The 26,102-nt window shown below is 50.1% G+C and overlaps 1 protein-coding gene across 1 annotated transcript; it reads left to right on the forward strand.

Annotated features, from left to right (window-relative positions):
* The first annotated feature begins 4,394 nt into the window (after positions 1 to 4,394).
* On the forward strand, positions 4,395 to 15,870 carry Nptx2 (neuronal pentraxin 2). The gene is made up of 5 exons (XM_028890301.2): positions 4,395 to 5,021; positions 6,637 to 6,853; positions 11,764 to 12,008; positions 13,599 to 13,778; positions 14,468 to 15,870. Exons 1-5 carry the CDS (start codon positions 4,593 to 4,595, stop codon positions 14,693 to 14,695), a joined length of 1,299 nt encoding a protein of 432 aa, XP_028746134.1. The 5' UTR covers positions 4,395 to 4,592; the 3' UTR covers positions 14,696 to 15,870.
* The last annotated feature ends 10,232 nt before the right edge of the window (positions 15,871 to 26,102 follow it).

The following is a 26,102-nucleotide window of genomic DNA, read 5'->3' on the forward strand; positions in this document are numbered from 1 at the left end:
TATTATCCTTAGTGTTTCCAAATATAGAGAAATTGAGAGACTATGCTCTTCCATTTCCTCAAAGCAAGCCAACTTCAAGGGGTCTTTTTTTGTGCTAGGGGTGACGCTCAGGGCTTTATATTAGGCGAGTGCTCTACCAACTGAGTTACATCATCCCCAGCAAGCTCACTGTCCAGAATCCATTCCCTTTAGAAACTGAGCTAAGCTGTTATTCCTGGTTTATCTAGTGATTTATTCTATTGCTAGAAATCAGAAGGTGCCACCGAGCCTTCATTTGTTTGCTGAAATCAATAGTTACATTAACAACCCGTTCCCCCAAACCACGGCTGTCTACCCACTTGTAACACACCCTCGCACAGGAACATTTTCTGAAAGTCAATGTTTCCTATCACATGCTCCAAAATTAAACCCGAGATACATCATTCAGGGAGAAGCCAGATGCACTGAGGAAAGGAAATTTTGCTTTATCAGAGGGGCAGGCCTCTCTCAGATTCCATAGCAATTTAAATTCACTTGCTGAAATGTTAAATACAGAAAGTCTTTCAGTTAGGTTGCTTTACATAGACGCCAAGTTAGCATAGATGCAAAATAGTTGACTTGATAAAATCTCAATAATACCATGATTTATCTTAAACACACACACACACACACACACACACACACACACACACACACACACAGAGTTAGATATCTTTTACTTGCTGAAATCTGTACATTTTTCTGGAATTCTCAGTCCTTGTCATCTCTCAGAGGAAGATGGCTTGTGCTGCCCCAGACTCTTACTGTATTTAGTCCTAAAGGAGATTGTACAGAATAAGGGGAAATTTTAATTCTGTTTTTAATAGGACTTATATAATTCTGGTCTGGCTTTGGTGAAGAGAAGTACATTAGCATTTATTGTGTGCTTGCTCTATGCTAAACATGTCCGGAAACACTGTCTCACTCAAGCCGAGAAACAATGCTTGCTCATAAATTTACTTTTAATTTTAGAAATGAGAAAACTAAGGTCCAGGGAGGCTAAGCCACACTCTCAAGTTATAAAACTGGGATTGAAACAAGAACTGCCTGACTCCAGACTGAAGCTCTTTTCACTTTTACCAGGCAGTTTGGTCTTGTGGAAAATACACTCATAAAAGGGTATTAGCGTTTTATGTATAAAAGGGGATTAATCAGGATCCTCCGGCACCTCCAGCACTGAAACCCATGCATGCACACACTGAATCCCATGTGCGTGCGCGCGCGCGCGTATACACACACACACACACACACACACACACACACACACACACACACACACACACACATTCTGAATTCCCCTCTGACTGAAACTCAGCACCGAGGACAGTTCCTGAGTCATGTTTGTAGGAAGCTGTCCTTGAATTCTGTGCTACTGAGCTCACACCCTCATTCCTGACTTCCCAAGTGGCTCTGAGAAAGAGAGGAGGAAATGCAGAAAAAAAAAAAAAAAAAAAAAAAAAAAAACTGTATAAGATGGGTTCCTCTGACACCATGGTGGAAATTAGCACATTTCCCCGAAGACCAAGATAAAAATGCATGTGAGAAGAACCAGGGAGCCAAACAGATGGGACAATAAAATGGAGGGAGAATGAGCTCATCAGGATTCCCGGCACATGGGTTAAATCCACACTGGGCTCTCGGCTGACCTGGGACCAGCAGTCATAGTGAATGAGTGGGTGGTTACTATGCTGCGGCATCAGTTACACTAAGAGATTAGGTGGCAGTGATTCACTGTGCAGATCTGCACGACTTTCTCAAGTAGCAGAAAATCTGTGGGCCCCTGGGCTCTGTGGCTTGCACGGCCATTCTCATGGGTAGCATGAGTCATGTGTGCGGGTTCTTTCAGGTAGACAGTTTCTGTGCTGTGAGGAAATCAAGGCAGAGCTCCCATGCTGTCAGGCACACAGCATCTCCTTTGCAGGAAAGTCTACCTGCTGTCTACACAACGAGCTCGCCCTTCCATACTCAGCCTTAGCTTCAGGCGGTTCATAGCACATACAGAAGAAAAACACTGTTCTGTAATGTTTATCACAGGGAAGCATGGTTCCTTCCTTCCCAAACTACCAAGCTCTTGAATGAAGCCAGAAGGGCCATAAAGAGTTGATGCTAATTGCCTTCTCCTCCCTACAAGGTCCAAAGAGGAGAAAATGGCTTGCCCCAAACCACTTAGCTAGTAACAGTTGGCATTGGGACTAGAACGCCTCATTCCTAAACCAGCAGATTTTTTTCCATTGTACCAGGAAAACAAAATAAAACCCCAAATAGCATAAGTCCTCTAATTTTACTGTCTCCAGAGAAAATAACATCCCAATGCCTGGGTCTTTCCATCTGGGGTTTGGCAACTTCACTGATCACTTCTCATATTGGAAACTCTTGTAAAAAATTTAAGAGCAATTATTTTGGGGATATATGCTATTTTTATGTCTTCTTGTACATTGCCTTCTTTGGTCAAGAGGAAATTAGAATTCTGGAAATACACTTGATTTAATTATTAAAAGGACAAGCCTCAGCTTCAAGTAGTTGCAAATATGAATTATTAGTCCATGTCATGGAAGGACTGGAGAGCTAAATAGGAACAATAATAATCTAGTGTCACACCCAATTAAGATCTCCCCTGGCCTACGCGTGAAAGAACATCAAATCTGTGAGTGGAAACTTCAGGCAGCATGGCTATCTCTGGATAATTCTGGGCATGCCTGGATTCGGTGCTTGACAGTATCATCTAAAGGTTCTGTGTTGGAAGGTGCTTTGCGATCGATCTCATTGCCTTCACTATTGAAATCTGTGTATGCGTAGATTTATTTGAACTTTTGAATTTTCAAGTACCCAAAGAAAGAAGGTCTAGGAAGAAATCATAGACCCAAGGTCAGATTTAACAAGGAGTAACTTCTTGTCGAGGGCAGACAAAGATATTCGCCCTCTATTCACCCCCGCCCCAATCCACGCACACCTTTCCCACTGATGAACAGTCTTACCTGAGCCCCAATCCACACACACCTTTCCCACTGGTGAACAGTCTTACCTGAACCATCATGCTTCCCTTGTCCTCTGCTCTGGATCCTGTGTAAACTGGATTTCCTGTCTGTAGTTTTTAATCCTTGAAGAGCTTTTTCATGAATAGAACTTTTCTTATAATTTAACAACACTGTCCTTGAAAACCCCACAACTATTTACATAACAGAAGCTATTGTTTGAAGTGCAAAACAGGTCAGAATTTGGTTTCTAGAGATTAATCACTGCAGTCTATTTTATATTATCATAATAATTTCATTTATTTTGATACAATTTGTTTTCAGAATCAACCTCAGCCTCTGTGCACAAGTGACAAATCCATTTGTTTCTGGTAGAATGGATAATGTGATTAATGACCTTGCAACAGAATTTCTTTAAAAAGAGGGAGAAAAAAGATTTTCATTTTTAATTCACAGTAAACCAGTTCAGTCTGTAGCTGTGGATCAGAACTGCCCTGAACTTGTAGGCCATGGGTAAGATTTTGAAATACCTGCTCCAGTCTTTGGGGGGGAGGGGGTCTGAGTATTAATATTAGGTTCTCTCCAAGAATCTGATGATGCAGGTTCCAGGTTTAAAGTGGATTTGTTGGGCTCCCCCATTTGCAAGAATGGGGCACTGTCATATCGACTCTGTTTGGTTGTTCACATCAAACTGAGGTCACGCTAAATAAATAAGATCATGCCTAGAGGGATGTCGTCCGTGAACATGTTGGTCTGTTGGCGTCCTTGTATTATCTAGGACCCATTCCTGACCCGCCTGAACTTTCTCTGTCTGTCTCTGTCTCTGTCTCTGTCTCTGTCTCTGTCTCTCTCTCTCCCTCTCTTCCCTTGAGTTCTCCGGGGTTGGACCTGGAATTTGGAAACGCCTCCAGACTGTCCGCCTCTGCCAGCGACCGTCGTGCGGCTTCTTCCCGCGCCCAGATTGAAGAAACCCACGCGGGCCACGGGAGTGGGTCGCGTGGAAGACCCGGGTTCGAGTCCCGCCGGGGGAATTCCTCCTTGGCAAGTGGAATCTTGCTCAGGGTTTCTCAGGCGGCGCCGGAAGCCGCGCCATCACCACTCACCGTGGGCGTCAGGGTGTCCCCCGGGCTTCTCTGCCCACGAGCCACGCTCCTGAGCGAGGCCCGCCAACGCTTTCTATGACGGTTTTGAACTCCAGTTTTCCTTTTCTAAGGAGCCTTGGGGACCCCGCACTCGCGCCTCGGGAACACGGCCCACGCTAGAGCCCAGACGCCTGGCCGCTTAGAGATGCGCCCCCGCCCCGCCCTCCGCGTGACACGCGCGCGGGCGAACCAATCAGAGGACGCGGCTCGAGCCCCACGCACCAGAGGCCCCGCCCTCCAAGCTTAAGAAAGGGCGCGCGGGCAGAAGCCGGGCCAGAACGGCGCTCCGAGCCGGAACCTAGAGCGGGTTTCTGCGACGGCAGGCGGCGCTTGTGCTACCAGCTCCGTGCTGCACGCGGTTCGCTAGAGCGCCGCGCTCCGACAGACGTAGCCGGCCCCGAAGGCGCCCAGACGGCAACCCAGAGACCCATGCTGAAGTGAGCGCTCACCGGTCAGCGAGATGCTGGCGCTGCTGACTGCCGGCGTGGCGCTCGCCGTGGCCGCGGGAGGAGCCCAGGACAGTCCGATACCGGGCAGTCGCTTCGTGTGCACCGCGTTGCCCCCCGAAGCGACGCACGCAGGCTGCCCGCTGCCCGCGATGCCCATGCAGGGCGGCACGCTGAGCCCCGAGGAGGAGCTGCGAGCCGCGGTGCTACAGCTGCGCGAGACCGTCGTGCAGCAGAAGGAGACTCTGGGTGCCCAGCGCGAGGCCATCCGAGAGCTCACCAGCAAGCTGGCCCGCTGTGAGGGACTGGCTGGAGGCAAGGCGCGCGGCTCGGGGGCCACGGGCAAGGACACCATGGGCGACCTGCCGCGGGACCCGGGCCACGTCGTGGAACAGCTCAGCCGCTCGCTGCAGACCCTCAAGGACCGCTTGGAGAGCCTCGAGGTAGCTGTGCGCGCAAGGGCATCCCATTTAGCGGGTGGTGGCCCCAGGATCGTGGGACAGAGGGTGCGGGAGGAATGGGTACGCGCGCGCCCATCCATGGGGAGAGTCGAGTTCGGGGGTGCAAGCCTCGCATCTGCTCTGGACCTTACTGGGATGGCCTCCCTTCTCGCTGTCCTCCTCTGTCCCCTTGTCGGATGGGAAAGGTGAAATCCCCACCCCCATCTCCATCCCGCGGCGCGCGGGGACATACCCACCAGACTTACGTGAACTTACTGAGGTTTTTGGCTGTTGAACCCAGACGGCCTAGCCTGGAGGGCAATACCGGGTGACCCCGGCAGCCCGTTTCCTCTCCTTGCAAATCTCCGCGATCGGAAGCGGGACACGCTCCCGCCGGCTGTGCCCAGTGCTTGAGAGCCTGTCGCCGGAGGTCAGCTGCCCCTGGGCATCTGGTGTTTTCTTTGACAAATTGGGTCGGGATGTGGGAGGACTGGATTTGACTGATATGCGGGAGAATGGAGGGGGAAAGCCAGTGCCCCCAGAATGCGAACAAGCCCCTTATTAGCCTCAAAGACGCCTCTATTCATCGAGTCAGAACGTTGTTTTTTTTTTTAAGGTGCCCTTCGCCATGACTTTAGGAGAACCGACCTTACCCCGCTATCTTCTCCTGTGTGCAGTTTGGAACTTTGGGGGAAAAAAATCTTCAATTAATTTTCGTCCTACTTCCCACCCTGTTTAAGAAGTGTGGACATTTCTGTTAACAGCGTTTATCAAAATACCTATTAGCAAAAAAATGATGTTTAAATTACAGGTGTTAATTATTGCTAAATTATTGGAGGGTTTCTTTTGGCATAATGGCTATATACAGTATCTCCAGCATCTGTAGCTCCCATGAGTCATTAGGATTACTAAGAGCTAACACTTCTTGAGTTCTAAATGTGACTCAGGCATATTATTTAATTTTAACCCTTGTAATAGAGAACAGCACGAGGCAGGTCCTGTTTTCTACAATGTATAATCTGGAGCATTGGGACACAGAGATCCGGGAGCTTGCCAAGGGCTGAGGGTGGCAGACTGCCTCTGAGCCGGCATGATGGCAGAGGAGTAAGAGAAATAGGAAGTGAGGATTTGGATACAGCCCCCAAAACAAAGCTTTCTGGGGGTTGGAGTAGTAACATCTTGTGCCTGTCATTTTCCAGGAATATCTCTGATCACTTTCACCCTTGTGCCATTTTGGAACTTGGGGACCCTGTTTATTTCTAGACAAAAGCTCACTGTACCATTGATTAATTGCTTGGAAAAAAAAAAATCCTGCCCGTGTTTTGGGCTTTAATTGACATAGAATTATAGATGTTGGCTAAAGCAGCTTTTCAAGAGGAGAAAGTGAGATTCACAAGTTTCAAATATTGCAGCGAAGTAATTTTTGGCTGACTTTGAAAGCCTTTCCCTACCAAAAAGAAAAAAGAGGTAGGTATCGGTAAAAATGTTCTCTTCTGAGCCACTGGCACAGTTTAATGCTGCGTTGGAAGCTTCTCGCTGTGTGGTTGGGTCATTGGAGCCGCGTGCCACAGTTTTTATTCAACTGGCCTGAATTTGTCCCCCTCCCGCCCTTCCAAAGCTCCAACTCCGCACAAACGCGTCTAATGCCGGGCTGCCGAGCGACTTTCGAGAGGTGCTCCAGCGGAGGCTGGGGGAGCTGGAAAGGCAGTTGCTGCGCAAGGTGGCCGAGCTGGAGGATGAGAAGTCCCTGCTCCACAATGAGACGTCAGCTCACCGGCAGAAGACAGAGAGTACGCTGAACGCGCTGCTGCAGAGGGTGGCTGAGCTGGAGCGTGGTACGTGCCGTGTGCCTGATGTTCTGTCTGAGGGTGGCCTCCTTTTCACCACATTGGGCAGACCTAAGGATTTCCATTTATGGGCAGCCGTGAAGCGGTGGTAGTGGCACGACATGGAGATGATTCTCAGATGTTTGTGTCAATGACAAAGGTGATTGACAGTGGTCATAGGAATTGGCCCCGAGCCCTTCCCCGGGGAAAACAAAGGAACTCAGGACCAGCTTGGATCAACAGCCTGACCTCTGACCTCCTGCCAGATGGGCGGTTCGGTCTCTTTTTGACTGGTCATTACAGCAGATTCTGCTTATCTTTCTCATCTCGTGCTGTGGTGGGTGAGATTTCCCCACCAGAGATGGAAGGGGAGAAGAGATGAAGGGTCCTAGATGCTTCAGTTTCTGGTCTCAACCCCCAGCTCTCTGGTGGCTGTGGAGTTTTGGGTTTGGTGGCAGAGGGTATAGAATTATAATCTCAGATGCCCTAAGCTGACAAAGGCTCTTTTTTCATGACAGATAGGAGACTGTCCAATAGCAAAATGTCCAGTGACTCTTGTGATGAAAGGAAGGTCAGCTGGAGCAGGGAACGGACTGACGGGCTATTGAGTCACTAGGAGTCCCAGGTTTCCCGTGTCTCCTTCCTGTTTTCTATTATTTCCCCCGCCTTTCTTAGAAAAGGATGAGAAGTGTGGCTTACCTATTTGACTTTGGTTCTGTTTTGGTTATTTGTTTGGTTTGTTTTGTTTTCTTGAAAGAGCATCTTGTGATATAGCCTGAACTGGCCTTCAGCTTGCCATCCCCCTGCATCAGCCTCCCAAATGCTGGGATTACAGGCATGCTCTACTATCTCTGGCTTGTCATTGATTCTTGAGTTTTCAAAACAGTTTATTCTGCTGCTAGGTGACTCACTAGGTCTCCGAGCCTTTGTCAGAGGTAAAGCAACTGCCTCGGATTCCTTTCTTGTCTGACAAGAGGGAGGGTAATGTCTATCCCACCACAATCATGGCAGATCCTTGGGACACTCGGGGCCACGGAGTGAACGCAGTAATAAGTAACTGAAGTGGGTAACTAGAACCAGAGGAGACTTTGTGTGTCTCGCTTGGCACAGTGGTCAGCTTGCCAACAGGAGACAGTCAGTAGAAGTCTGAGGTAGAGAATAGAATTAATGCCAGGCGGTGTGCTGAATGTGGTAACCATTTCACGGATGAGGAAATGCTCCCTCCCCAGGCAGACAAGTATCCTTTATGGATACTTGCCAAAGAAGCCTGAGACACTTGTCACTGTGATGTGGACCCGAGCCTCTTCATCCTCAGTTCCTGGACTGCAGGCCAAAAGAAGAGTTACTCGGGAGCTGCCGCTTCATGGCTTTCCCACGTGTTCTCAGCCTGTCTGTTCACAGCCAGGAGGAGCAGTCAGGGCTCAGGCCCAGCCATGCTGGTTCTGGCAACCACATTTGTGCCCCTTAGTTCTCACTGAAGCTCACAGCTGAATGGGCTGCAGGATGCTGGGCCTGCCTCTTGTACAGCAGTGGTTCAGAGGAGCCACTAAGCTTCTTCATACTGTGTGTGTGTGTGTGTGTGTGTGTGTGTGTGTGTACTGTATACATATATATGTGTATTTATGTACATATTAATACATATATAATATATATATATATAAATTGTTTTGTGTATGTGGGTGTTTTGCCTGCATGTGTATGTATACCACATTTATACCTGGTATCCACGGAGCCTAGAAAAGGTTGTTGGATCCCCTGGAACTGGAGTTACAGATGATTGTGAACCACCCTGTGGGTGCCAAGAGATGACCCTGGTCCTCTACAAGATCAACAAGTGTTCTTAATTGCTAATCTATTCCCCAATTCCAGACTTCCCTTTGACTACCTCTTCCCCCACCTACCCCCAACCCCCACCCCACCCCCACGTGCCCACGGGACTGCTAGACTTTTTCCTTGTGTCCCACCTACTCAGTTCTGGAATGAGCCTTAAAGGAAACTGACCATCTGGTAAGCCATTTGTTCCTGGGCACTTCTGAGTGTCTGCTCATTCTGTTCTGTGGCCACTGTACAAGGGTATGTAAATGCCCAGCCCCCGAAGTTCACTATGAGTGGAAACTCGAGCAGGTTCCGTGGAAGCATCCAGCCGAGCCCCAACCATGTGGCCAGTTTAGGAAGGCTCTGGGGAGTCCTTCATTCTGCATCCGGTTATAAGCTTACCTGGGGGTTCTGTGTCTTCTATTAGCCCTGCCACAGGTATCCACGGCAGGTACGGATGAGGCAATAATGATGCTTTTGACCTCTGAAGACCTGAGAAGGTTGGTAGTGATCCCAGAGAAGAAATGGGCTTTTATCTCCGGTGGGCAGGAAGCCATCCAGAGCCCAGCAGGTAGCCGCTGACTCTGCACAGCACCCATGTTCCCAGGATGCCCATTTCTCTTGGTTGCAAGACCTATTCATTTGCAAAGGCTGGCTGGCCAGGCGCAGCTGGCTGGGTGTTGGGTTCAGCACTGGCACCGAGAAGAGCAGAGCCTCCTCCCTTCAAAGCCCCAGGCTGCCTGCCCCCCTCCTTAGGCTTGTCCACCACCTGCAGTTTCTGATTTATTGGTCAAGCCTTTTAATTCCTTAATTGGTTCTAACTAAGTTTCCTCTGAACCTCCAAGCTGTTTTTATTCAAATAAAGGGTATGAGTTTTCAGGCTAGAGCCCCCTCCTCTGCCTCTCAGCTCTCCCAGCTCTAATTAAACCTATCTGTTGTCACCGACCTAATGATATTAAGGACCCTGAGTCTTATTAAATTGGCAAGCCTGCCCACCTGCAAGCATAGAAGCCATTTCTCCTTATTAGATAATGATGCCTTCATTAAGAACACGGCTGTTAGCCACTTGAAGACGAAGCAACGGTGACTGTCCGTAGTGGAAAGAGGGACTTCCGGTCCTGTTGGTTCCACAGCTGCGTGATCTCGGACGAGTTGTTTCTCTGAGCCTCAACACAAGAGTACAAGCTGCAGAGTTGGAGAGGGTGTTGTCTGGTTCTCTCTCTCTCTTTCTTCAGCACAATGAGGGGCAAGCCCTCGCTTTTACTCTGGCTTACTTCCTCGGGTGCTTGAGATGGCCAGGTCTTTCCAGCTCTGGACAGGTGCTCAGCAGGTCTGCAGCCTGACTGGAGGAATGCCTACCACGGGAGGTCAGGATGAGTCAGGGAGACCACACAGCCAGAGGGGCATGAGAAATACCAGCTGGAAAACCCAGAGAGACCAGAAAGGTGACCCTGGACTCGACTCTGTTACCGGGCTGTGCAGGAGACCTCTTCAGATAAGGCCTAGAACTTTTCATTTTGGGAGATCATGATGGAGTAAGGTTGTCTGGCTGTCTGGTCTTTTAGGGGTGCTTAATAAGTAGTTGTTGATGAGTGAAGAAAAGTGAGTCTCCTTCACTAGCAGGATCTGATCCTTGTGTACAAGGAAAGCTTTCACTTGTACACTTGTACACTTTTAATTAGTTCTTTGCAAAGTTTGGGCAACACAACTGTTACATCAATTTGAGCTTAAATCAAGGCTGTACTAAAAGTTACATGCCATGTAAGAATTTGTTTGCAAAGGCTTCAGAGGTGCTGGGTACTGAGGACAGCCTGAGATGGCGGGGGTCTCACCACTACCGGTAAGGTCTGGCTAGGTGTTAGCCTGAGGGTGGGGGTACCTTTGCAAGTATCTGTCTGCCCCTGGTTCCGCATTACAGAAAACAGTCCAGCAATGCAGCCCATCTTGAGGAGGAAAGGTCATGTTAGGGGCAAAGGGTTTCCCAGCAGGGACTGAGACAAACTGCCACTTCTGAGTAAAGCTGTAGTGTCCAGACCTCAAGCCGGATGCCTTCACCTGAGCAGTGCTAATCACTTGCGGTGACAAGTAAAGCAGGCTGGCTTGCTCACAAGTGTTTATCGAGTGCTCGTGTGCCCAGGAGACATTTCCTCCTCCAAGCCCTGGTCCCTGGGGTTTCCAAGCCTGCCCTTATGGAAGAAGCCAGAGGGGCTGAGAGCTCCAGGAAAGATAGGAGGAAACAAGACTCAGCCGAGGAAGACTTTCCTGGCTTTACAGAAAAAGAAAATTAAATCCAGTTTCTCTCTAGACTCAGTTCCTAGCCATCGCGACTGTGAGGCTAGAAAATGGCCATCAGAAAGGATCAGAGTTGGGTGTTTTTGTTTTTGTGTTGTTTCCTTGTGGGTTTAAAGAAGCCTTGCAGGCTGTGGTGGTACACATCTGTAAACCCATTACTTGCTAGGCGGAGGCAGGAGGATTGGGAGTTCAAAGCCAGCCTGGGCAACAAGCTACACAGCAAGGCTTTTGCACAGATTGAAGGGGGTGAAGAGACTTCTTTAAAAGAAAATGTTTGTTGTTTTGTGGGTACGCCTGGATATACGTATGCATGCTGTGTTTGTACAGCGCCTGTGGAGGCCAGAGAGAGGCTTAGAACCCCTGGAACTGGAGATACGGATGGTTGTGCATTGTCATGTGACTGCTGGGAATCCAAGCCAAGTCCTCTGGAAGAGCAGCAAGTGTGCTTAGCAGCTGGGCTAGCTCTCCAGCCCCGAGGCCTCTTTCCTAACAGGCTGCGCATGGGGGCCCAAACCCATGGCCCTTCTCACGCCCCAGGCTCCTCAGGATTCTCTATCCACCCTTTAGTCTCCCTCCCACCACTGTCCTCCACGGACATCACTGCCTCCCTGTCCCTTTTCCCTTCTACTGGCTTTGGTCTGTCTTCCCCACCCGAGTGTAAGCATCCAGGAGGCAAGGACTCTCCCTAGGGCTGCTGGATTTGGACCCTTTGACCAGGAGCTGAAGTGCTCTGGGTCTGCCTGAGTGATGGGTCCTGATGAGGTGTACTTTGGCCAGGCTGGCCTGCTATAGCTTCTTTTCCTTCTACCCAGGCAACAGCGCATTCAAGTCACCAGATGCATTCAAAGTGTCCCTTCCTCTCCGCACAAACTACCTGTATGGCAAGATCAAGAAGACATTGCCCGAGCTGTACGCCTTCACCATCTGCCTGTGGCTGCGGTCCAGCGCCTCCCCGGGCATCGGCACGCCGTTCTCCTATGCTGTGCCTGGGCAAGCCAATGAGATTGTGCTGATAGAGTGGGGTAATAATCCCATCGAGCTCCTCATCAATGACAAGGTGAGCGAGGCCTGCTCGAACTTCACCCTGGTGTCCAAGGGCATCGGCACTGGAGGAAGTCCGCCAGCGTCACACAGAGCAGATCCTGGCCAGCTGTAACCTGTTTCACCATCTCCTCAGTGTGGAGGAGGCACTCCCACTCCAGAGGGCTGGCAGTGGGATGGGGGCTGGCATAGCGAATCTGCAGCCCATGGAGACCTGGGCTCTGAGTCTGGCCAAGAGGCAGTAGAGGATCCAGATGTTGAAGGAGCGGAAGGGGTAGGAAAGCGGACTCCGCATGCAGGGGCAGCCCGCGTGGTTCCTCTCCAGATGCTCTGGTTGAGGGTACCCATGTGAGAGTGTAGGCATACACTTCAAAGGGGTCATATGTATTGAGATGCATCTTACACATGGCAAAACTGACCCTTGAAGTGAACGTTTCAGTTTTAGCTGGCCTTGACAAATGCACACAGTTGTATAATCACACCACAATAAAAATACAGAACAGCCCTCTGCCACATTCCCTCATTCACCATTGCAGCCAGCGCCTGCCCAGCCCCTGGCAGCTGCTCTTCTCGGCTGCTCTGTAGTCTGGCCTTTCCCAGCGCAGATGCCCCATTTCCATAGGCATTCAGGAGTATGGTTCCTTGAAAGACTAATCTGGAGCCTCTGGTCACTCAGCCACCTAGTGGGGCTCCGTGGCGGGCTCTCAGTAACTGGGAAGATAATGCAGGATGGCTGTGAGTTTAAAGCCAGCTGGGGGCACACAGCAAAGGTGTCTCTCTGCTCCTAAAGTCAAATCCAACACAATAAAAGAATGTCCTTAGTCAAGCATTAAAGGGCTGCCCCTGCTGTAGACACACGCCCCCCAAGCCCAGCCTCCATTTGGGACTGGCACAGAGGAGACCCCAGTCTATCTGTGATCTTTGTCAAACTGTCACTGGGAGGTGTTTGCTTACTTAGGGAGCACCTTGGAGAAGTTGAAAATTCTGTGCAGTGGAGTGAGCCTGCGAGTCTTCTAGCAGAGACAACTTTCCTGAGCTAAGGATTTATTGTTCTAAATAACAATGTAGTGCCTGAGAGCCTTGTTTTCCTCTCCCTTTAGACCTCTTGTAAACATTCAATTCCTGAGAGGGAGACTTCAGGTTGCTAGGAGACCAACAGTAACAACAGGGCTATCTTAGCTTAGTGCTCACAGGCTGCTAGGGGGTTCCCGTAGTTGAGTGTGGGGTCTGTATGTGCATGGTCTGTATGTTCTCTGTACTATGCTGACAGACACATGCATGGAGCCTCCTGCCCTTCCCTTGGCACTGGTGAGGCTTTGTACACACACAGGTCCCTGAGTGTTACTGGTCAGGTCCTGCACAAGGCTAGCATGGGAGGGTCAGTCTGTAGCCAGACCCAGAACCAAGAATGCCCAATGTCCTGAGATTGCCACATGCAAAGGTTGGTTGTATCTCTCACAAGACAGGGAGGGGGAGCCCAGCAGGAATCCTGGGTAGTGGAAAGAAGAGGAGCCCTAGGACTCCAGGTGATGGTCCACTCCCTTCCCTGGAGCGATCTGTGGGATTGGGCCCTGGCAAGTCCTCACCTGCATGTTGATACCCACAGGTCGCACAGCTGCCCTTGTTTGTTAGTGATGGCAAGTGGCACCACATCTGTATCACCTGGACCACTCGAGATGGCATGTGGGAAGCATTCCAGGACGGGGAGAAGCTCGGCACTGGGGAGAACCTGGCACCCTGGCACCCCATCAAGCCTGGGGGTGTGCTCATCCTGGGGCAGGAGCAGGTGGGTACTCCCTCAGGGAATCTGCAAAGGGGGCTGTGCAGCTCAACCACCCAGGATCCCCTTGTTCTTGCCCAAGGTATCTCTCTCCCAGACCCTGCCACTGTGTCCTGACAGCCAGCCCCATGGGGAAGCTCCCTGGCTGCAAAGCCGAAGACACTGCAATGTAGTATCTGACAAAGAGGTGTGGGAGTGTCCTTATAGTCACAGGGTCATCTAGTGACTCAGGTCCAGCTGCCTTATAGGAAGGCATCTCCAGTGTCCCTGTGAGTGCCTGCATTTGCACCTAGGGTACCTGCGGGGGAACTGGGGAGAAAGATGATTCAGGAAACTATCTAGGTGAGGAGCAGGAAAGAAGCCAGCTGGTCCTGGGCAGGGAAGAGCTAGCTTGGTGATCATTAAGCACTTTAAGGGATCACCATCTCATTCATGGCCTCCTTCCTCATCTCCTCCATTACTTCTCCCCTGAAAGGGGCTGAGTCAGGCATTAGGCAACTGTCTTTCCTTTCTGCCTCAGTTTCCCCTATGTAAAATAGGTGGTTTGAGTAAAGCCATTTCCCACACCTCAAATGCCATGGAGCTTCAGGACCTGTAGAACCCATGGTTCTCTCCATCTTGCTTCCCTGATGGAGAGTCGGGAGGCCATTTCTCCTTGGGAGCCTGCCCCTAAGTGTCTTGTTTCCATTCTCCAGGACACCGTGGGAGGCAGATTTGATGCCACACAGGCCTTTGTCGGAGAGCTTAGCCAGTTCAACATATGGGACCGTGTCCTCCGGGCGCAAGAAATCATCAACATCGCCAACTGCTCCACGAACATGCCTGGAAACATCATCCCGTGGGTGGACAACAATGTCGATGTGTTTGGAGGGGCTTCCAAGTGGCCTGTGGAGACGTGCGAGGAACGTCTCCTGGATTTGTAGCTCCCTTCTCCCTGTCCAGGAGGCCAAGATCGGGCTGTTCTGGGGAGTTCAAGGCCATCTACTCCCCAGTTCAACTAAAACCTCTGGCCTGAACAGAAAGAGCCAGAGCCTGTTCCCAGGAAACCTCCAAGACAGGCTGTGTGGCCACCCTTGTCTTAGGCTCATTTGTTCCTTCTGATTTTTGTCGGTTTTTCGGGGGAGGCGGGGTAGTACCAGGATCCCTCCGGAAGAGTCCCGAGCCACTTCCTGCTGGGATTCTGTTGAAGTCTGTGGGCCCTTCCTCCAGCCCCTGTAAATGCTAGTGGAGCCCAGCCCTACCTGTGCTTCGGATCCTCGGTATCCCGTGTGTGCTTCCTCTTTGTCCCCTCTGATGGCTGTGTGGCCATCCTACTGGGGTGGCCTGCGTCCCTTGTGTGTGTGCACATCCCTGCTTTTGACTGAACACATCGCAAAGACGCTACCCCCATCCGCAGAATGGTCTCTCCCTCAGTGTTCCTGTGCGTTCTGGTCTTCCCTCTGAGGGAATCGCAGCTGGTGGGGGGCCGGCTGCCCAGACAATCCCTGCCATCCCCAAAGCAGAGACCACCCATGGGGAAGGTCCCCCACAGCCTTCTCCTCCCCTCTGCCACCTCTCAGACCCACGCTTCTAAGGATCATCGCTGGGTTGGCTTTGAAAAGCTGCTCTTCTCATCTGGTGCCAAAAGTTCATTTGCAGCTTCTACAACATTCGGTGTGGTGTGGGGATTTACTTTCTTCCCCACAAAAGAACGAACAGCTATTAGAAGCCTCCCATATTCTTTTGATGCTCAGCCCACTGTGAAGAGTGAGCTTGTTTTGTAAGCCACATTGGTTCCTGTGAGCATCTGACTGCCCCCACCGAGTATTTCCCCCCAGAACTTTGGAGAAAACGGGTGTCATTTGGCTGCTACTTGCTTAGTGACTCCAGGCTACATCATATATCATAATTTATTTTAAAGAGAAAGTGATTCAGTGGGGAAATTTATAAAGCTATAAATATTATATATTTTATTTTTCATACATGTTTGAAGTGCGGATCCATGGATGTTCCATTTGTAGGACCAAGTTGACGTTGACATGCCCATCCTGACATTGTATGCCACAAGAGCTCTTGTGATGATGGAATATTGATTAAAGTGTACTGGAAGATGCCCTGAGCTTCTCTCTCTCTCTCTCTCTCTCTCTCTCTCTCTCTCTCTCCACACACACACACACACACACACACACACACACACACACACACTGGAATCCAGCTAGTTTGGGAGGGATGAGACTTTCTGTTTCCTGGCTATCATATGGCTGACTGGGTTTGTCCAAGCCTAACCCCTGCGGACAGACACACCTGTCTCTGAAGGACATGGAGTGTTGATACTTGGAGTATTATATAGTCCAGGGGTGTCCCTCTCCTTCCTCAGCATCATGCTATAGGCGTCCAGCAGACCATCTGTCCCCAGCCCATCCAAGGAGACCCTGAGCTCAGCCCTGCACCTTCTCTGTATAGGTGCTTTTACCACATCTCATTAATATATTTAACGCAGCTCCCTGAAAGCCAATCTCAATTCACAGACGAGTTCAAAGAACAGTCAAAAGTGGCATTTGGATTCTCTTGTGTGTATGTGTGCAGATACGTGTGTGTGCAAGTGGAGGTCTCATTCTTCAAGCACTGTCCACCTTAAAAACAACCTTTGCTTATGAGTGTGTGCAAGTGTGCACACAGGCATGTTTGCCCACCATTGGGGTTGTGTGTGGGGATCAATGGAAACCGCAGGTGTTGGTCCTCACTATCTACTGTGTTTGAAACAGCGTCTTTTGTTTGCCCCTGTGTTTGCCAGGCTAGCTTCTGGGGGTTTTCTTGTTGGCCCTCATCTCACCACAGGAAAGCTGGGGTCCCAGACACACTACTGTGTACTCTGGCCCTCGAGCTTACATGGCAAGAAGCTTTACCTACTGGGCCATATCTCCAGCCCCCCTCCCCCTTTTAATGTCAAGACAGTCCCTCACCTACCTGGAACTCCCCAGGTGAGCTAGGCTGCCTCTCTCCTCGGCACTGGGGATAGAACTGAATTCCTTGTGCTATGAAGCCAGTGCTCTTCAGGCCAGGTTTTGGCTTCCATAGCCAGTGCAAGGCAGACCAGGGTCACAGCCAGCCTTTGGACCTGGAGGCCTTGTACCTTCCTCTGCTCCTTCCTACGCACCTCTGCCTTCTGGTTCTGCGGGGCCAGATGCCACTGCGTCCTCCCAGAACCCCTCCTGTGTGCCCACCTGGCTCTGGCTGGCATGGTGATAGTCTCTTTGCTGCCACCACTTCCCATGTCTGTGTCTACTCTCTTGGCAGCTGCAAAGCGATGTTTTCAATGATATGGAAAGTGGCATCTGACTGTGGGCCACCGACTTCCTATGTCAGATGTACTTAATACGAAGGCTCGGTGGGACTCAGCCTCCAAAACCATGATGGGTGGGTCACAGAGCTCCCTAGAGTCTATTTTCAATGTGAATTATTACTCGGCAGACTGAGCATCATTAGTGTTGAGTAGAACATGAAATTAGGCCAGATGCCCTGCTTGGGGGCCTTTGGAGTTCTACATGATGAAGCTGGTGGAGAGCAGTTTATTTTTAATCCCTTTCATGGTGAGACTACAGCCAGGCAGCTCTCGTGGAAAGGTACCTGGGGGGCTGGGGAGATGGCACAGTCCATAAAGTGATGTGCAAGCAAGTGCTGAGCAGATCCCTCACACCCTTGGAAAAAGGCTGAGCACAAGGTCTCAGCAAAGGTCTGTTAACACCAGCTCTAGTAGGGGATGGGATCCCTGGAGCTCATTGGCTGCCCAGCCTAGCCAATCAGTAAGCTCCAGGCTCAGTGAGAGGCCCTATCAAAATATAAGGTGCAGAGATAGAGGAACATCTCTAAACTCACCTCTGGGCTGCATGCACACTCTTGGGCATACACCCATCCCACTCCCCACATACATATAAGGTGCCTTGGGAGTTTCTTGTTACCAAGCATTGAGCTGATTTGCCTGTCTCCTGGTGCTGCCCACTGGGAAGCCCTGCTCAGCCAGCTTCCTTTCTGTGACTGAGGCAGCTTGGGAACCCAGAGTACGGGATCAAAGTACTCCCTGCTGATCTGCCCTAAGGACAAGAGGCACCAGCTGCCCTTATCTTACTGGTCTTCTTGTCAGACATTTGACCTACCTGACGTAAAAGCAGAGAAGAATCATCCACGCAGGCTAAAGAGATGGCTCAGTGGGTAAAGAGCGTTCCTGGTGAGCACAAGGACCCGAGTTCTGAGTTCAAGTCCCAGAACTCACGTTGTAAAAGCTGGGCATGGGGCCAGTCACCGTGGCACACACCTTTGATCCCAGTATTTGGGAGGCAGAGGTGGGAAGATCTCTCAGAGTCTGAGGCCAGCCAGACTACACGGTGAGCCCCGTCTCAGAAAAAATGGAAAAGCCTGGAGGGACAGAGGGACATACGTGGCATCTCAGCTACCTGCCACCCATCTTAACCCAAGGAAGTTCAAGCCAGTGTGTGGCCTTTGTTTCAAAGAGAAAATAGGTGCCAAGGCTCAGGAAGCCTTGCAGAGGAGGGGAGGAAGGAAAGGAAGAGCCAGAGGATGGAGAGATGTTCCCTGGAAGACTGTCTTCAGGACCTGGCCTGGCCGCTGCAGCAGGGAACTCACTGCCACGAAGGGCTACTGTAATAGGGTCACTGTGGCTGTGAGGGGATGGCATGGCTATGGCAACTTATAAAAATAAAGCACTTCACGGTGTGCTCGCTTACAGCTTCAGAGGGTGAGTCCACGATCGTCATGGCAGGAAGCGTGGCGGCAGGCAGGCCGGCAACGGTGCTGGAGCAGGAGCTGAGAGCGCACATCTGATCCTCAAGATGGAAACAGAGAGTGAGCGAGACTGAGCCTGGTGCGGGGTTCCGAAGCCCCAAAGCCCACTCCCAGGGACACACCTCCTAATCCTTTCCATAGAGTCCACCACCTGGGGACCAAGCGCTCAAACCTGAGCTTCTAGGGCCCATTCCCATGCCAACCACCACAGTTACCTCCACAAGACGTGCACGGATCAACCCAAGCAGATAAGTCAGCAGTTCAGAGAGGATTCCGAGCGGAACGTGAAGGGGGCAGGGGAATGTGTTGAGGGGGGGGGGGGGGAGCGGATATGACCAAGATACGTTGTTTACATAAATGAAGTGAAAGAACAAATAAAAGATGTTCTATTAAAAACAAAGGTGGATGGCTCTTGAGGAATAGTGCCCAAAGTTGACCTCTGACCAGCACACACAATTTCACACACACACACACACACATACACACACACACACACACACACACACACAATCAGCTATCAAATCCAGTGAGTTCTTCATGTCTTGAGCTCCCCCTCTGAAGAAAGACCCATGGACTCAGTTTCCCAACCCAAAATACTTACCTTTGCTCGAGGCTGAAGAACACTCCCACAGTGAACTTGCTCCTCTAACAAGGGTGGGGTAGGACACCTCTTGAATTGTCTTGTTGGTTAAGGATCACCATGGAAACTGTAGCCCGATGATCAATGAGCATGATAAAAACCACAGCCAAAACCAAGGGAGGCTGGCACCCGGTGTCTGCTGATCAGAAGGCAGGCTTCTGTCCTTCTGGACTCCAGGAACCCAGCCCCAGCTGGGTGGAAATCAGAGGACAGCTTACGGGAGTTGGTTCTCTCCTTCTAACTGGGTCGGTCCCAGGGCTAGAACTCGGGCCGTCAAGCCCCTTCACCTGTGGAGCACTCTCACGGCCATGTTTTGATGGTATTATTGGTAGAACGTAGGGGGTAGAGACAAGTTTTGAGTAGATAGATTCATCATTCTCTCAGTCTCTTTCTCTCTCCCTCTCTCCCTCCTTCCCCTTCCTGGCTACCGTGAGGGGAGCGCCTTTGCTCCCACACACCATCCTTGCCGTGATGATGTCCTCCCTCGCCACAGCCCACAGCGCTGAGGCCGAGTGACCACAGACCGAGCCCTCTGAGATCAGGAACTGAAGGAGGCCTTCCTCTGTGAAGTGAGTGTCCTCGGGTATTTTGTCACAGGAGGTGGAAAGCGGGCTGACACAGCTAAGGATGTGGCCACGGGATGTAGTCACTTCTGTGACTAGGAGTCAGAGAAGGAGACAAAACAAGGATGGATGGTGAAGGAGAAGGAGGAAACAGAGCCAGAGACTAATTGTTAAGTGTAGCTGTGTGGGAAATTACCCAAGACAGTTTGAATACAATTTGTGTGTGCGGTTCTTTTCTTCTATATGATTTAAAAGACAATTACACAAAGCAATAATTATAAATTTGCATTGACGGACATAGTATACGAAGTTGTCATTTGTATAACAATAACAGACCGCTGGGGAGAGAATGGAGCTATGAGAAAGCAAAATTTGGGCCACCGTTGTAATTAAATTAATACGAATCGGAACTAGATTGCTATAAATTAAGATGCTAATTATAGTGCCCAGGAAACCACAAAGAGAATGACTCAAAAGAACGCATTCAAAGAGATAGGACTGGAAGCTGAGCGTGGTGGTGCATGCCTTTCCTCCCAGCACTTGGGAGGCAGAGGCAGGTGGATTTCTGTGAGTTCGAGGCCAGCCTGGTCTAGTCTACATATGTGAGTTCAGGGACAATCAGGGCTACATAGTGAGACCCTGCCTCAAAGAGAGAAGGGGAAGGGAAGGAGGGAGGGAGAGAGGGGGGAGGGGAAGAAATAGGATTGGAGGGATGGCTCTGCAGGTTAAAGTACTGACTGACCTTCCAGGAGGGATCAGTTCCCGCCCCCCACCGCCCGCCATGTTAGGTGACGGTATCAGCAGTGATGGTGGCGGCAGTAACTACAGAGGCTCTGAAGCCACACACTGAACACCACACAGGGCACACATCTCTCCCCAGAGCATCCTCAGCACAGTGTCCTGATGTCATGAGACATAACCAGTGAGCACGAGGAAGAATCTTCTTCCCAATCCTGCCATCAGCCATAGCTTCTACTGAAGTTGAAATCAAGCCCCGGGCCTTGATCCTCCAGAGAGACACGGATAGACCCAGGCTAAGTGGCATAGAGAGACTTTAAGGAGAGCCCAACCTCCCACGCCTGTCAAAATGCCGACTGGAGAGATGGCTCAGCAGTTAAGAGCACTGTCACTCTTGCAGAGGACCTGGATTTGGTTCCCAGCACCCACATGGTGACTCCCAACCATCCACACAGCTCCAGTTCTGGAGGACCTAATGCCTTCTGACCTCCAGGGGCCCCTGGCATGCACATGACCTACATACACACAAGCAGTCAAAACACTCACACACATAAAGTAAAATAATAAATCTGAAGCAAAAGTAAACTGTGAACTGTTTTACCTCCCGCCCCCTCTGGTGGGGGTTTATACCTCCCACCCCCTCCTAGTGGGGGGGGCAGAGGTTGACTTCAGCTGTTGGTCCTCAGATGGGGTCCACCCTGTATTTTGTTTTAAGATACATAAAACAAAACCAACCAACTGAACAAAGAGACCCAAGCCAAGCATAAACAATCATTCTTCCTGTCCTTTGGCATCTCCAGATTCCTAAAGGCAAACATAAAGAACCAGAGTCAAGGGGCTGAAGAGACAGTTCAGGGGTTAAGAGCACTGGCTGCTCTTCCAGAGGACCGGGTTCAATTCCCAGCACCCACATGGTAGCTCACAACTGTCTGTAACTCCAGTTCCAGGGATTTGACACTCTCACACCAATGCACATAAAAATAAAATTAAATAAATAAAATAATAATAATAATAAAGAACCAGAGTCAAATCCTCACACAGACAATTGTGTTCTAACTAGTAGAAACCATATTCACTGATGACCGGGTTTCATCCCATATGGATTTCCAGATCCTATTTGTGTGGAGTGATCCCAGCGTCACCTTACAGCCTAGCATGAGAGAGATGGTTAAGCCAAATATTGTGCAATTTATCATCTCAGAAAGCCTTCACCTGAGTAGACCTGGGGGGCTGGGACATTTTTCATAGACTCGTGTGTGTGTGTGTGTGTGTTGTGTGTGTGTGTGTGTGTGTGTGATGTGTTCACACACCTTTGAGTAGAGACCAGAGTGACATCTGATGTCTTCTTCAATCACATGACCTTACTTCTTGCGACAGAGTCTCTTATTGAGCCTGGAGCTCGATCATTTGACTAGACTGGATCTCCAGCAAGTTCCAGGAATCCTCCTGTCTCCACCTGACCAGTTGTGGCGTTATAAGCATGTCTCAGTGTGCCAGGGGATTCAAACTCAGGTCTTCATGCTTGCACAGCAAGATTCCACGTACAGAGCCATTCCCCAGTGCTCACAAAGATTCTTTTTTTAAACAGGGTTTTTCTCTGTAGCCCAGGCTGGCTTTGAAGTCACTATATAGCCCAGGCTGACCTGCAGCCTGCAGTCTTCCTTCCTCTGCTCCAGAGCGCTGGGATGGCAGCTTTGAGCATCCATAGAGACTTTTTTAATGCTCCCTCAGTCCACACGATCCAATCAAGAGCTGTCGCAGACCGTCGACTCCGGGAGGGGGAGCATTTGCACAGAGAGGATTTGACTGTCACTGGAAGCTCATCAAGGCCAGGGCTGCGAGCGTTTCCTTCTATCACTTTGGCCTTGACAGGCTGCTGGTTTCCCTTTGTTTTCTCAAAGAAGCACAGAGCAAATTTGCCCGCTCTGCAATGCACTCCTATTCACGGCCATTGTCAGTGCAAATATTATCAAGCAGAAGTAAGTCGCAGGCGCTTGCAGCTTGGGGGTACACTGGCATGTCTTTGTCACTTGTCGTCATACACAAGTGCCAGTGTCCTGAGGGAACAACAGTCAACCCTGAATTTACATGCTTAAGGCGACGACATAGATCACAAAGGGGCTACATCTCAGCCCGAAACTTGGATACTGCAAGTGTGTGTGTGTGTGTGTGTGTGTGTGTGTGTGTGTGTGTGTGTTAGGGTTGCTATTGCCGTGACAAAAACACCATGACCAAAAAGCAGGAGCTGATGCAGAGGCCATGGAGAGGTGCTGCTTACTGGTTTGTTCCTCATGGCTTGCTCAGCCTGCTTTCTTATAGAACCCAGGACCACCTGCCCAGGGATGGCTCCACCCACAATGGGCTGAGCTTTCCCTTATTGATCATTAATTAAAATGCCCTACAGATGGATCTTATGGGGGCATTTTCTCAATTGAGGATTTCTCCTTTCAGATAACTGGAGTTTGTGGCAAGTTAACATAAAACTAGCCGCCACAGTGTGTGTGTGTGTGTGTGTGTGTGTGTGTGTGTGTGTGTGTGTGTGTGTGTGTTGTATGTGCATGTGATGTGATGTGTGTGTGGTGCATGTGATGTGATGTGATGTGTGTGTGTGTGTGTGTGTGTGTGTAGTGTATGTGTGGGTGCATTGTATGTGTGGTGTGTGTGGTTTGTGTGTTTGTGTGTGTGTTTAGGCCTCGGATAATGAGTTAGAACTCAGTTTAGATGCCCAGCACATATATGCTTCTCACTTGTGATCTCAGCCCCGGGGAGGTAGAGACAAGGGAATCTCTGTTCTTGCTGACCAGTGAGTTCCAAGTTCACTGAGACCCTGTCTCACAAAATAAGGTGGAGAGATGCTCAATGATTAAGAATACTTACTGTTCTTGCAAAAGACCCCCCATTCAGTTCCTAGCACTCACAACAGTTTGTAACTCCAGCTCCAGGGGAGCTGATAAACTCTTTTAACCTCCAAGAGCTCCCCCACACCAGCGGTATCCCTCACCCACAGATCAAAGTAAAAATAAATCTTTAAAAAATAATGATAAGGTGGAGAGTGGTGATTGAGGAAGACATCTGGCACCAACCTCTGATCTACACATACCACACACCATGCACACATCTCACACATAAATACACACACACACACCACACACCCATCTCGCACATACCATACACACACCACACACACCATACACACCACACACACACACCTCACACATACCATACACACATCACACACCATACACACCACACACACACCTCACACACACCATACACACACCACACACACATCTCACACATACCATACACACACCACACACACATCTCACACATACCATACACACACCACACACCATACACACACCATACATACCACACACACATTTCACACATACCATACACACCACACACACACAACACCATATACACCACACACCCATTTCACACATACCATACACCACACACACACACACAACACCATACACACCACACACACATTTCACACATACCATACACACCACACACACACCACACTACACACACACCACACTACACACACACACACACATACACCACGCTACACACTCACACACCATACACCACACAAATGCACACACGTGCGCACGAGCACACACACACCCCTCATACTTGCACAGGCAGCACCTTGCTCACCGAGTCATCCGCCCAGCCTTCCTTAACCTGGAGCTCACCAGCTGGGCTAGACTAGCTTACTGCTCCTGTCTCGGTTTCCCCAGGGCTGTGACCACAGGCACCTTTTAACACGCCCTCCCGGGCAGCCTTCTGCCTATTATGCAGCAGAACTTTGCCAAATGAATTATCTCCCAGCCCCTCTTGGCTGAATTTTGTGGCCGGAAGGGTCTCTTTGTCCTGCATGAGGTTCAGGTCTCTGCACAGCCCAGGTGTGAACGGATGTACAAACTACATCCCACTGTGCCTCTGGCCCGGGTCCTCCCATTGGGGCCCTCCTCACAGCTTCCTCTCCTGTTCTATTTTAGGGGTTCCCAGTGCAACCAACATAGAATAAATAAATACAGGAGCTACAAGAGGCACCAAGCAAACAGAAAAAAAAAAAAAAAAAAAAAAAAAAACTTACATGGGTGAGCGTGGAAACAGCTCCCAGGAGAGTTTCCTGAAACATCCATGGGGAATATTCAGAGTCACTTTGAAGGAACCCAGAGACCACCCATTTACAGGTCAGGAAACTGAGGCTCTGATTCTTGAAAAAAAAAAAAAAAGCCAAACTTTACCATATTTGTCTTGACAATATGTTCTTCACGCTCACACTGACTATCTCATTCTCTTGCTAATAAGATGCATGCAATCCTTTGCACCCCTTGAGATGTAATTTAAAAATAAATGCACCATTTGGCCTATTTACAAAGCAAGGTGTATACAGGGATCAGTTAACCTGGAAACCCGTGGTGATGGGGACTGCCTCACTGGGAAAGCCCAGGGTCAAGCTTCCTTTGGGGCACTGGGGATGCTAGGGCCACACTGCCAGCATCTGAGGGACACAGGACGCTGATTCCCTGCCCTCTCTCTGCTCAGACTTGATCTACACACACTGTCCCTGTGCCTGGTGCACTCGGGGCCCTGACCTAGATTGTGGTTAGGCCTGAGTACATTGCAGAAAGCACACCATTCCAACTGCACACCATTCCTACTGCACAGCTGGAAACAGCTGGGCAAGGGTGCGCCCCCAAGGCCTGAGATGATGGCAACACTATAGAGCTGGAGTTGGGCTCAGTTGTGCTGTGTGGGTCTTGAGGGCCAAAGAGGAATGTAGGGTGTGTGTGTGTGTGTGTGTGTGTGTGTGTGTGTGTGTGTGTGTGTTAGAGATAGGGTTCCTCACTAACCTAGAATGTGCTGATTTGGTCAGGTTGGCTGGTCAATGAGTCCCAGGGATCCACCTGTCTCTGCCTTTCCAATACTGGGATCACAAGCATACGCCATCATGTCCAGCTTTTTAAGGGGGCTCTAGGGGCTTGAACTCAGGTCCTCCTGCTTGCATATCAAGCAGTTTACTGACTGAGCCATTGCACCAGCCCCAACCTGAAGCTCTTGATAATCTTTTGCTCTGGAACTCTGGGAGAACTAGGGGTGGGGTTCTCTACAGTTCTGCCCCAGAAGGATGCTCTAGAATTCCTTTAGCCACACAACATCTCCACCAAGACAACCAGTTCTTTATTCCCGTCACAAAGATGAGGTGACTGAGACCTAAGAAACTGACCTGGGGAGGGCAGTGAGGTGGCTCTGTGGGAAAACGTGCTTGCTGCCAAGCTTATCATCCCGAGTTCCATCCCCGATACCCACATGGTGGAAAGAGAGAGCTGACTCCAGCAAGTTGTTCTCCGATCTCCACATGCACACTATAGCACACACACACACACACACACACACACACACACACTCACACACACATACTACATAAAAATGTATAAAAGGAACAGAAGGGATTTGTCTAAGTATGCATACAAGGTGAGAGAAGAGAAGGCCCTGAACGCCTATCCTGAGAACACCTGTCCTTAGAGACCTGGGAGAATGGAACTGAGATAGTCTGGTGTTCATCCAGCCCTGCCCCTAGCAATT

Source organism: Peromyscus leucopus, chromosome 23 (genome assembly GCF_004664715.2).
Source record: "Peromyscus leucopus breed LL Stock chromosome 23, UCI_PerLeu_2.1, whole genome shotgun sequence".
Taxonomy (NCBI): Eukaryota; Metazoa; Chordata; class Mammalia; order Rodentia; family Cricetidae; genus Peromyscus; species Peromyscus leucopus.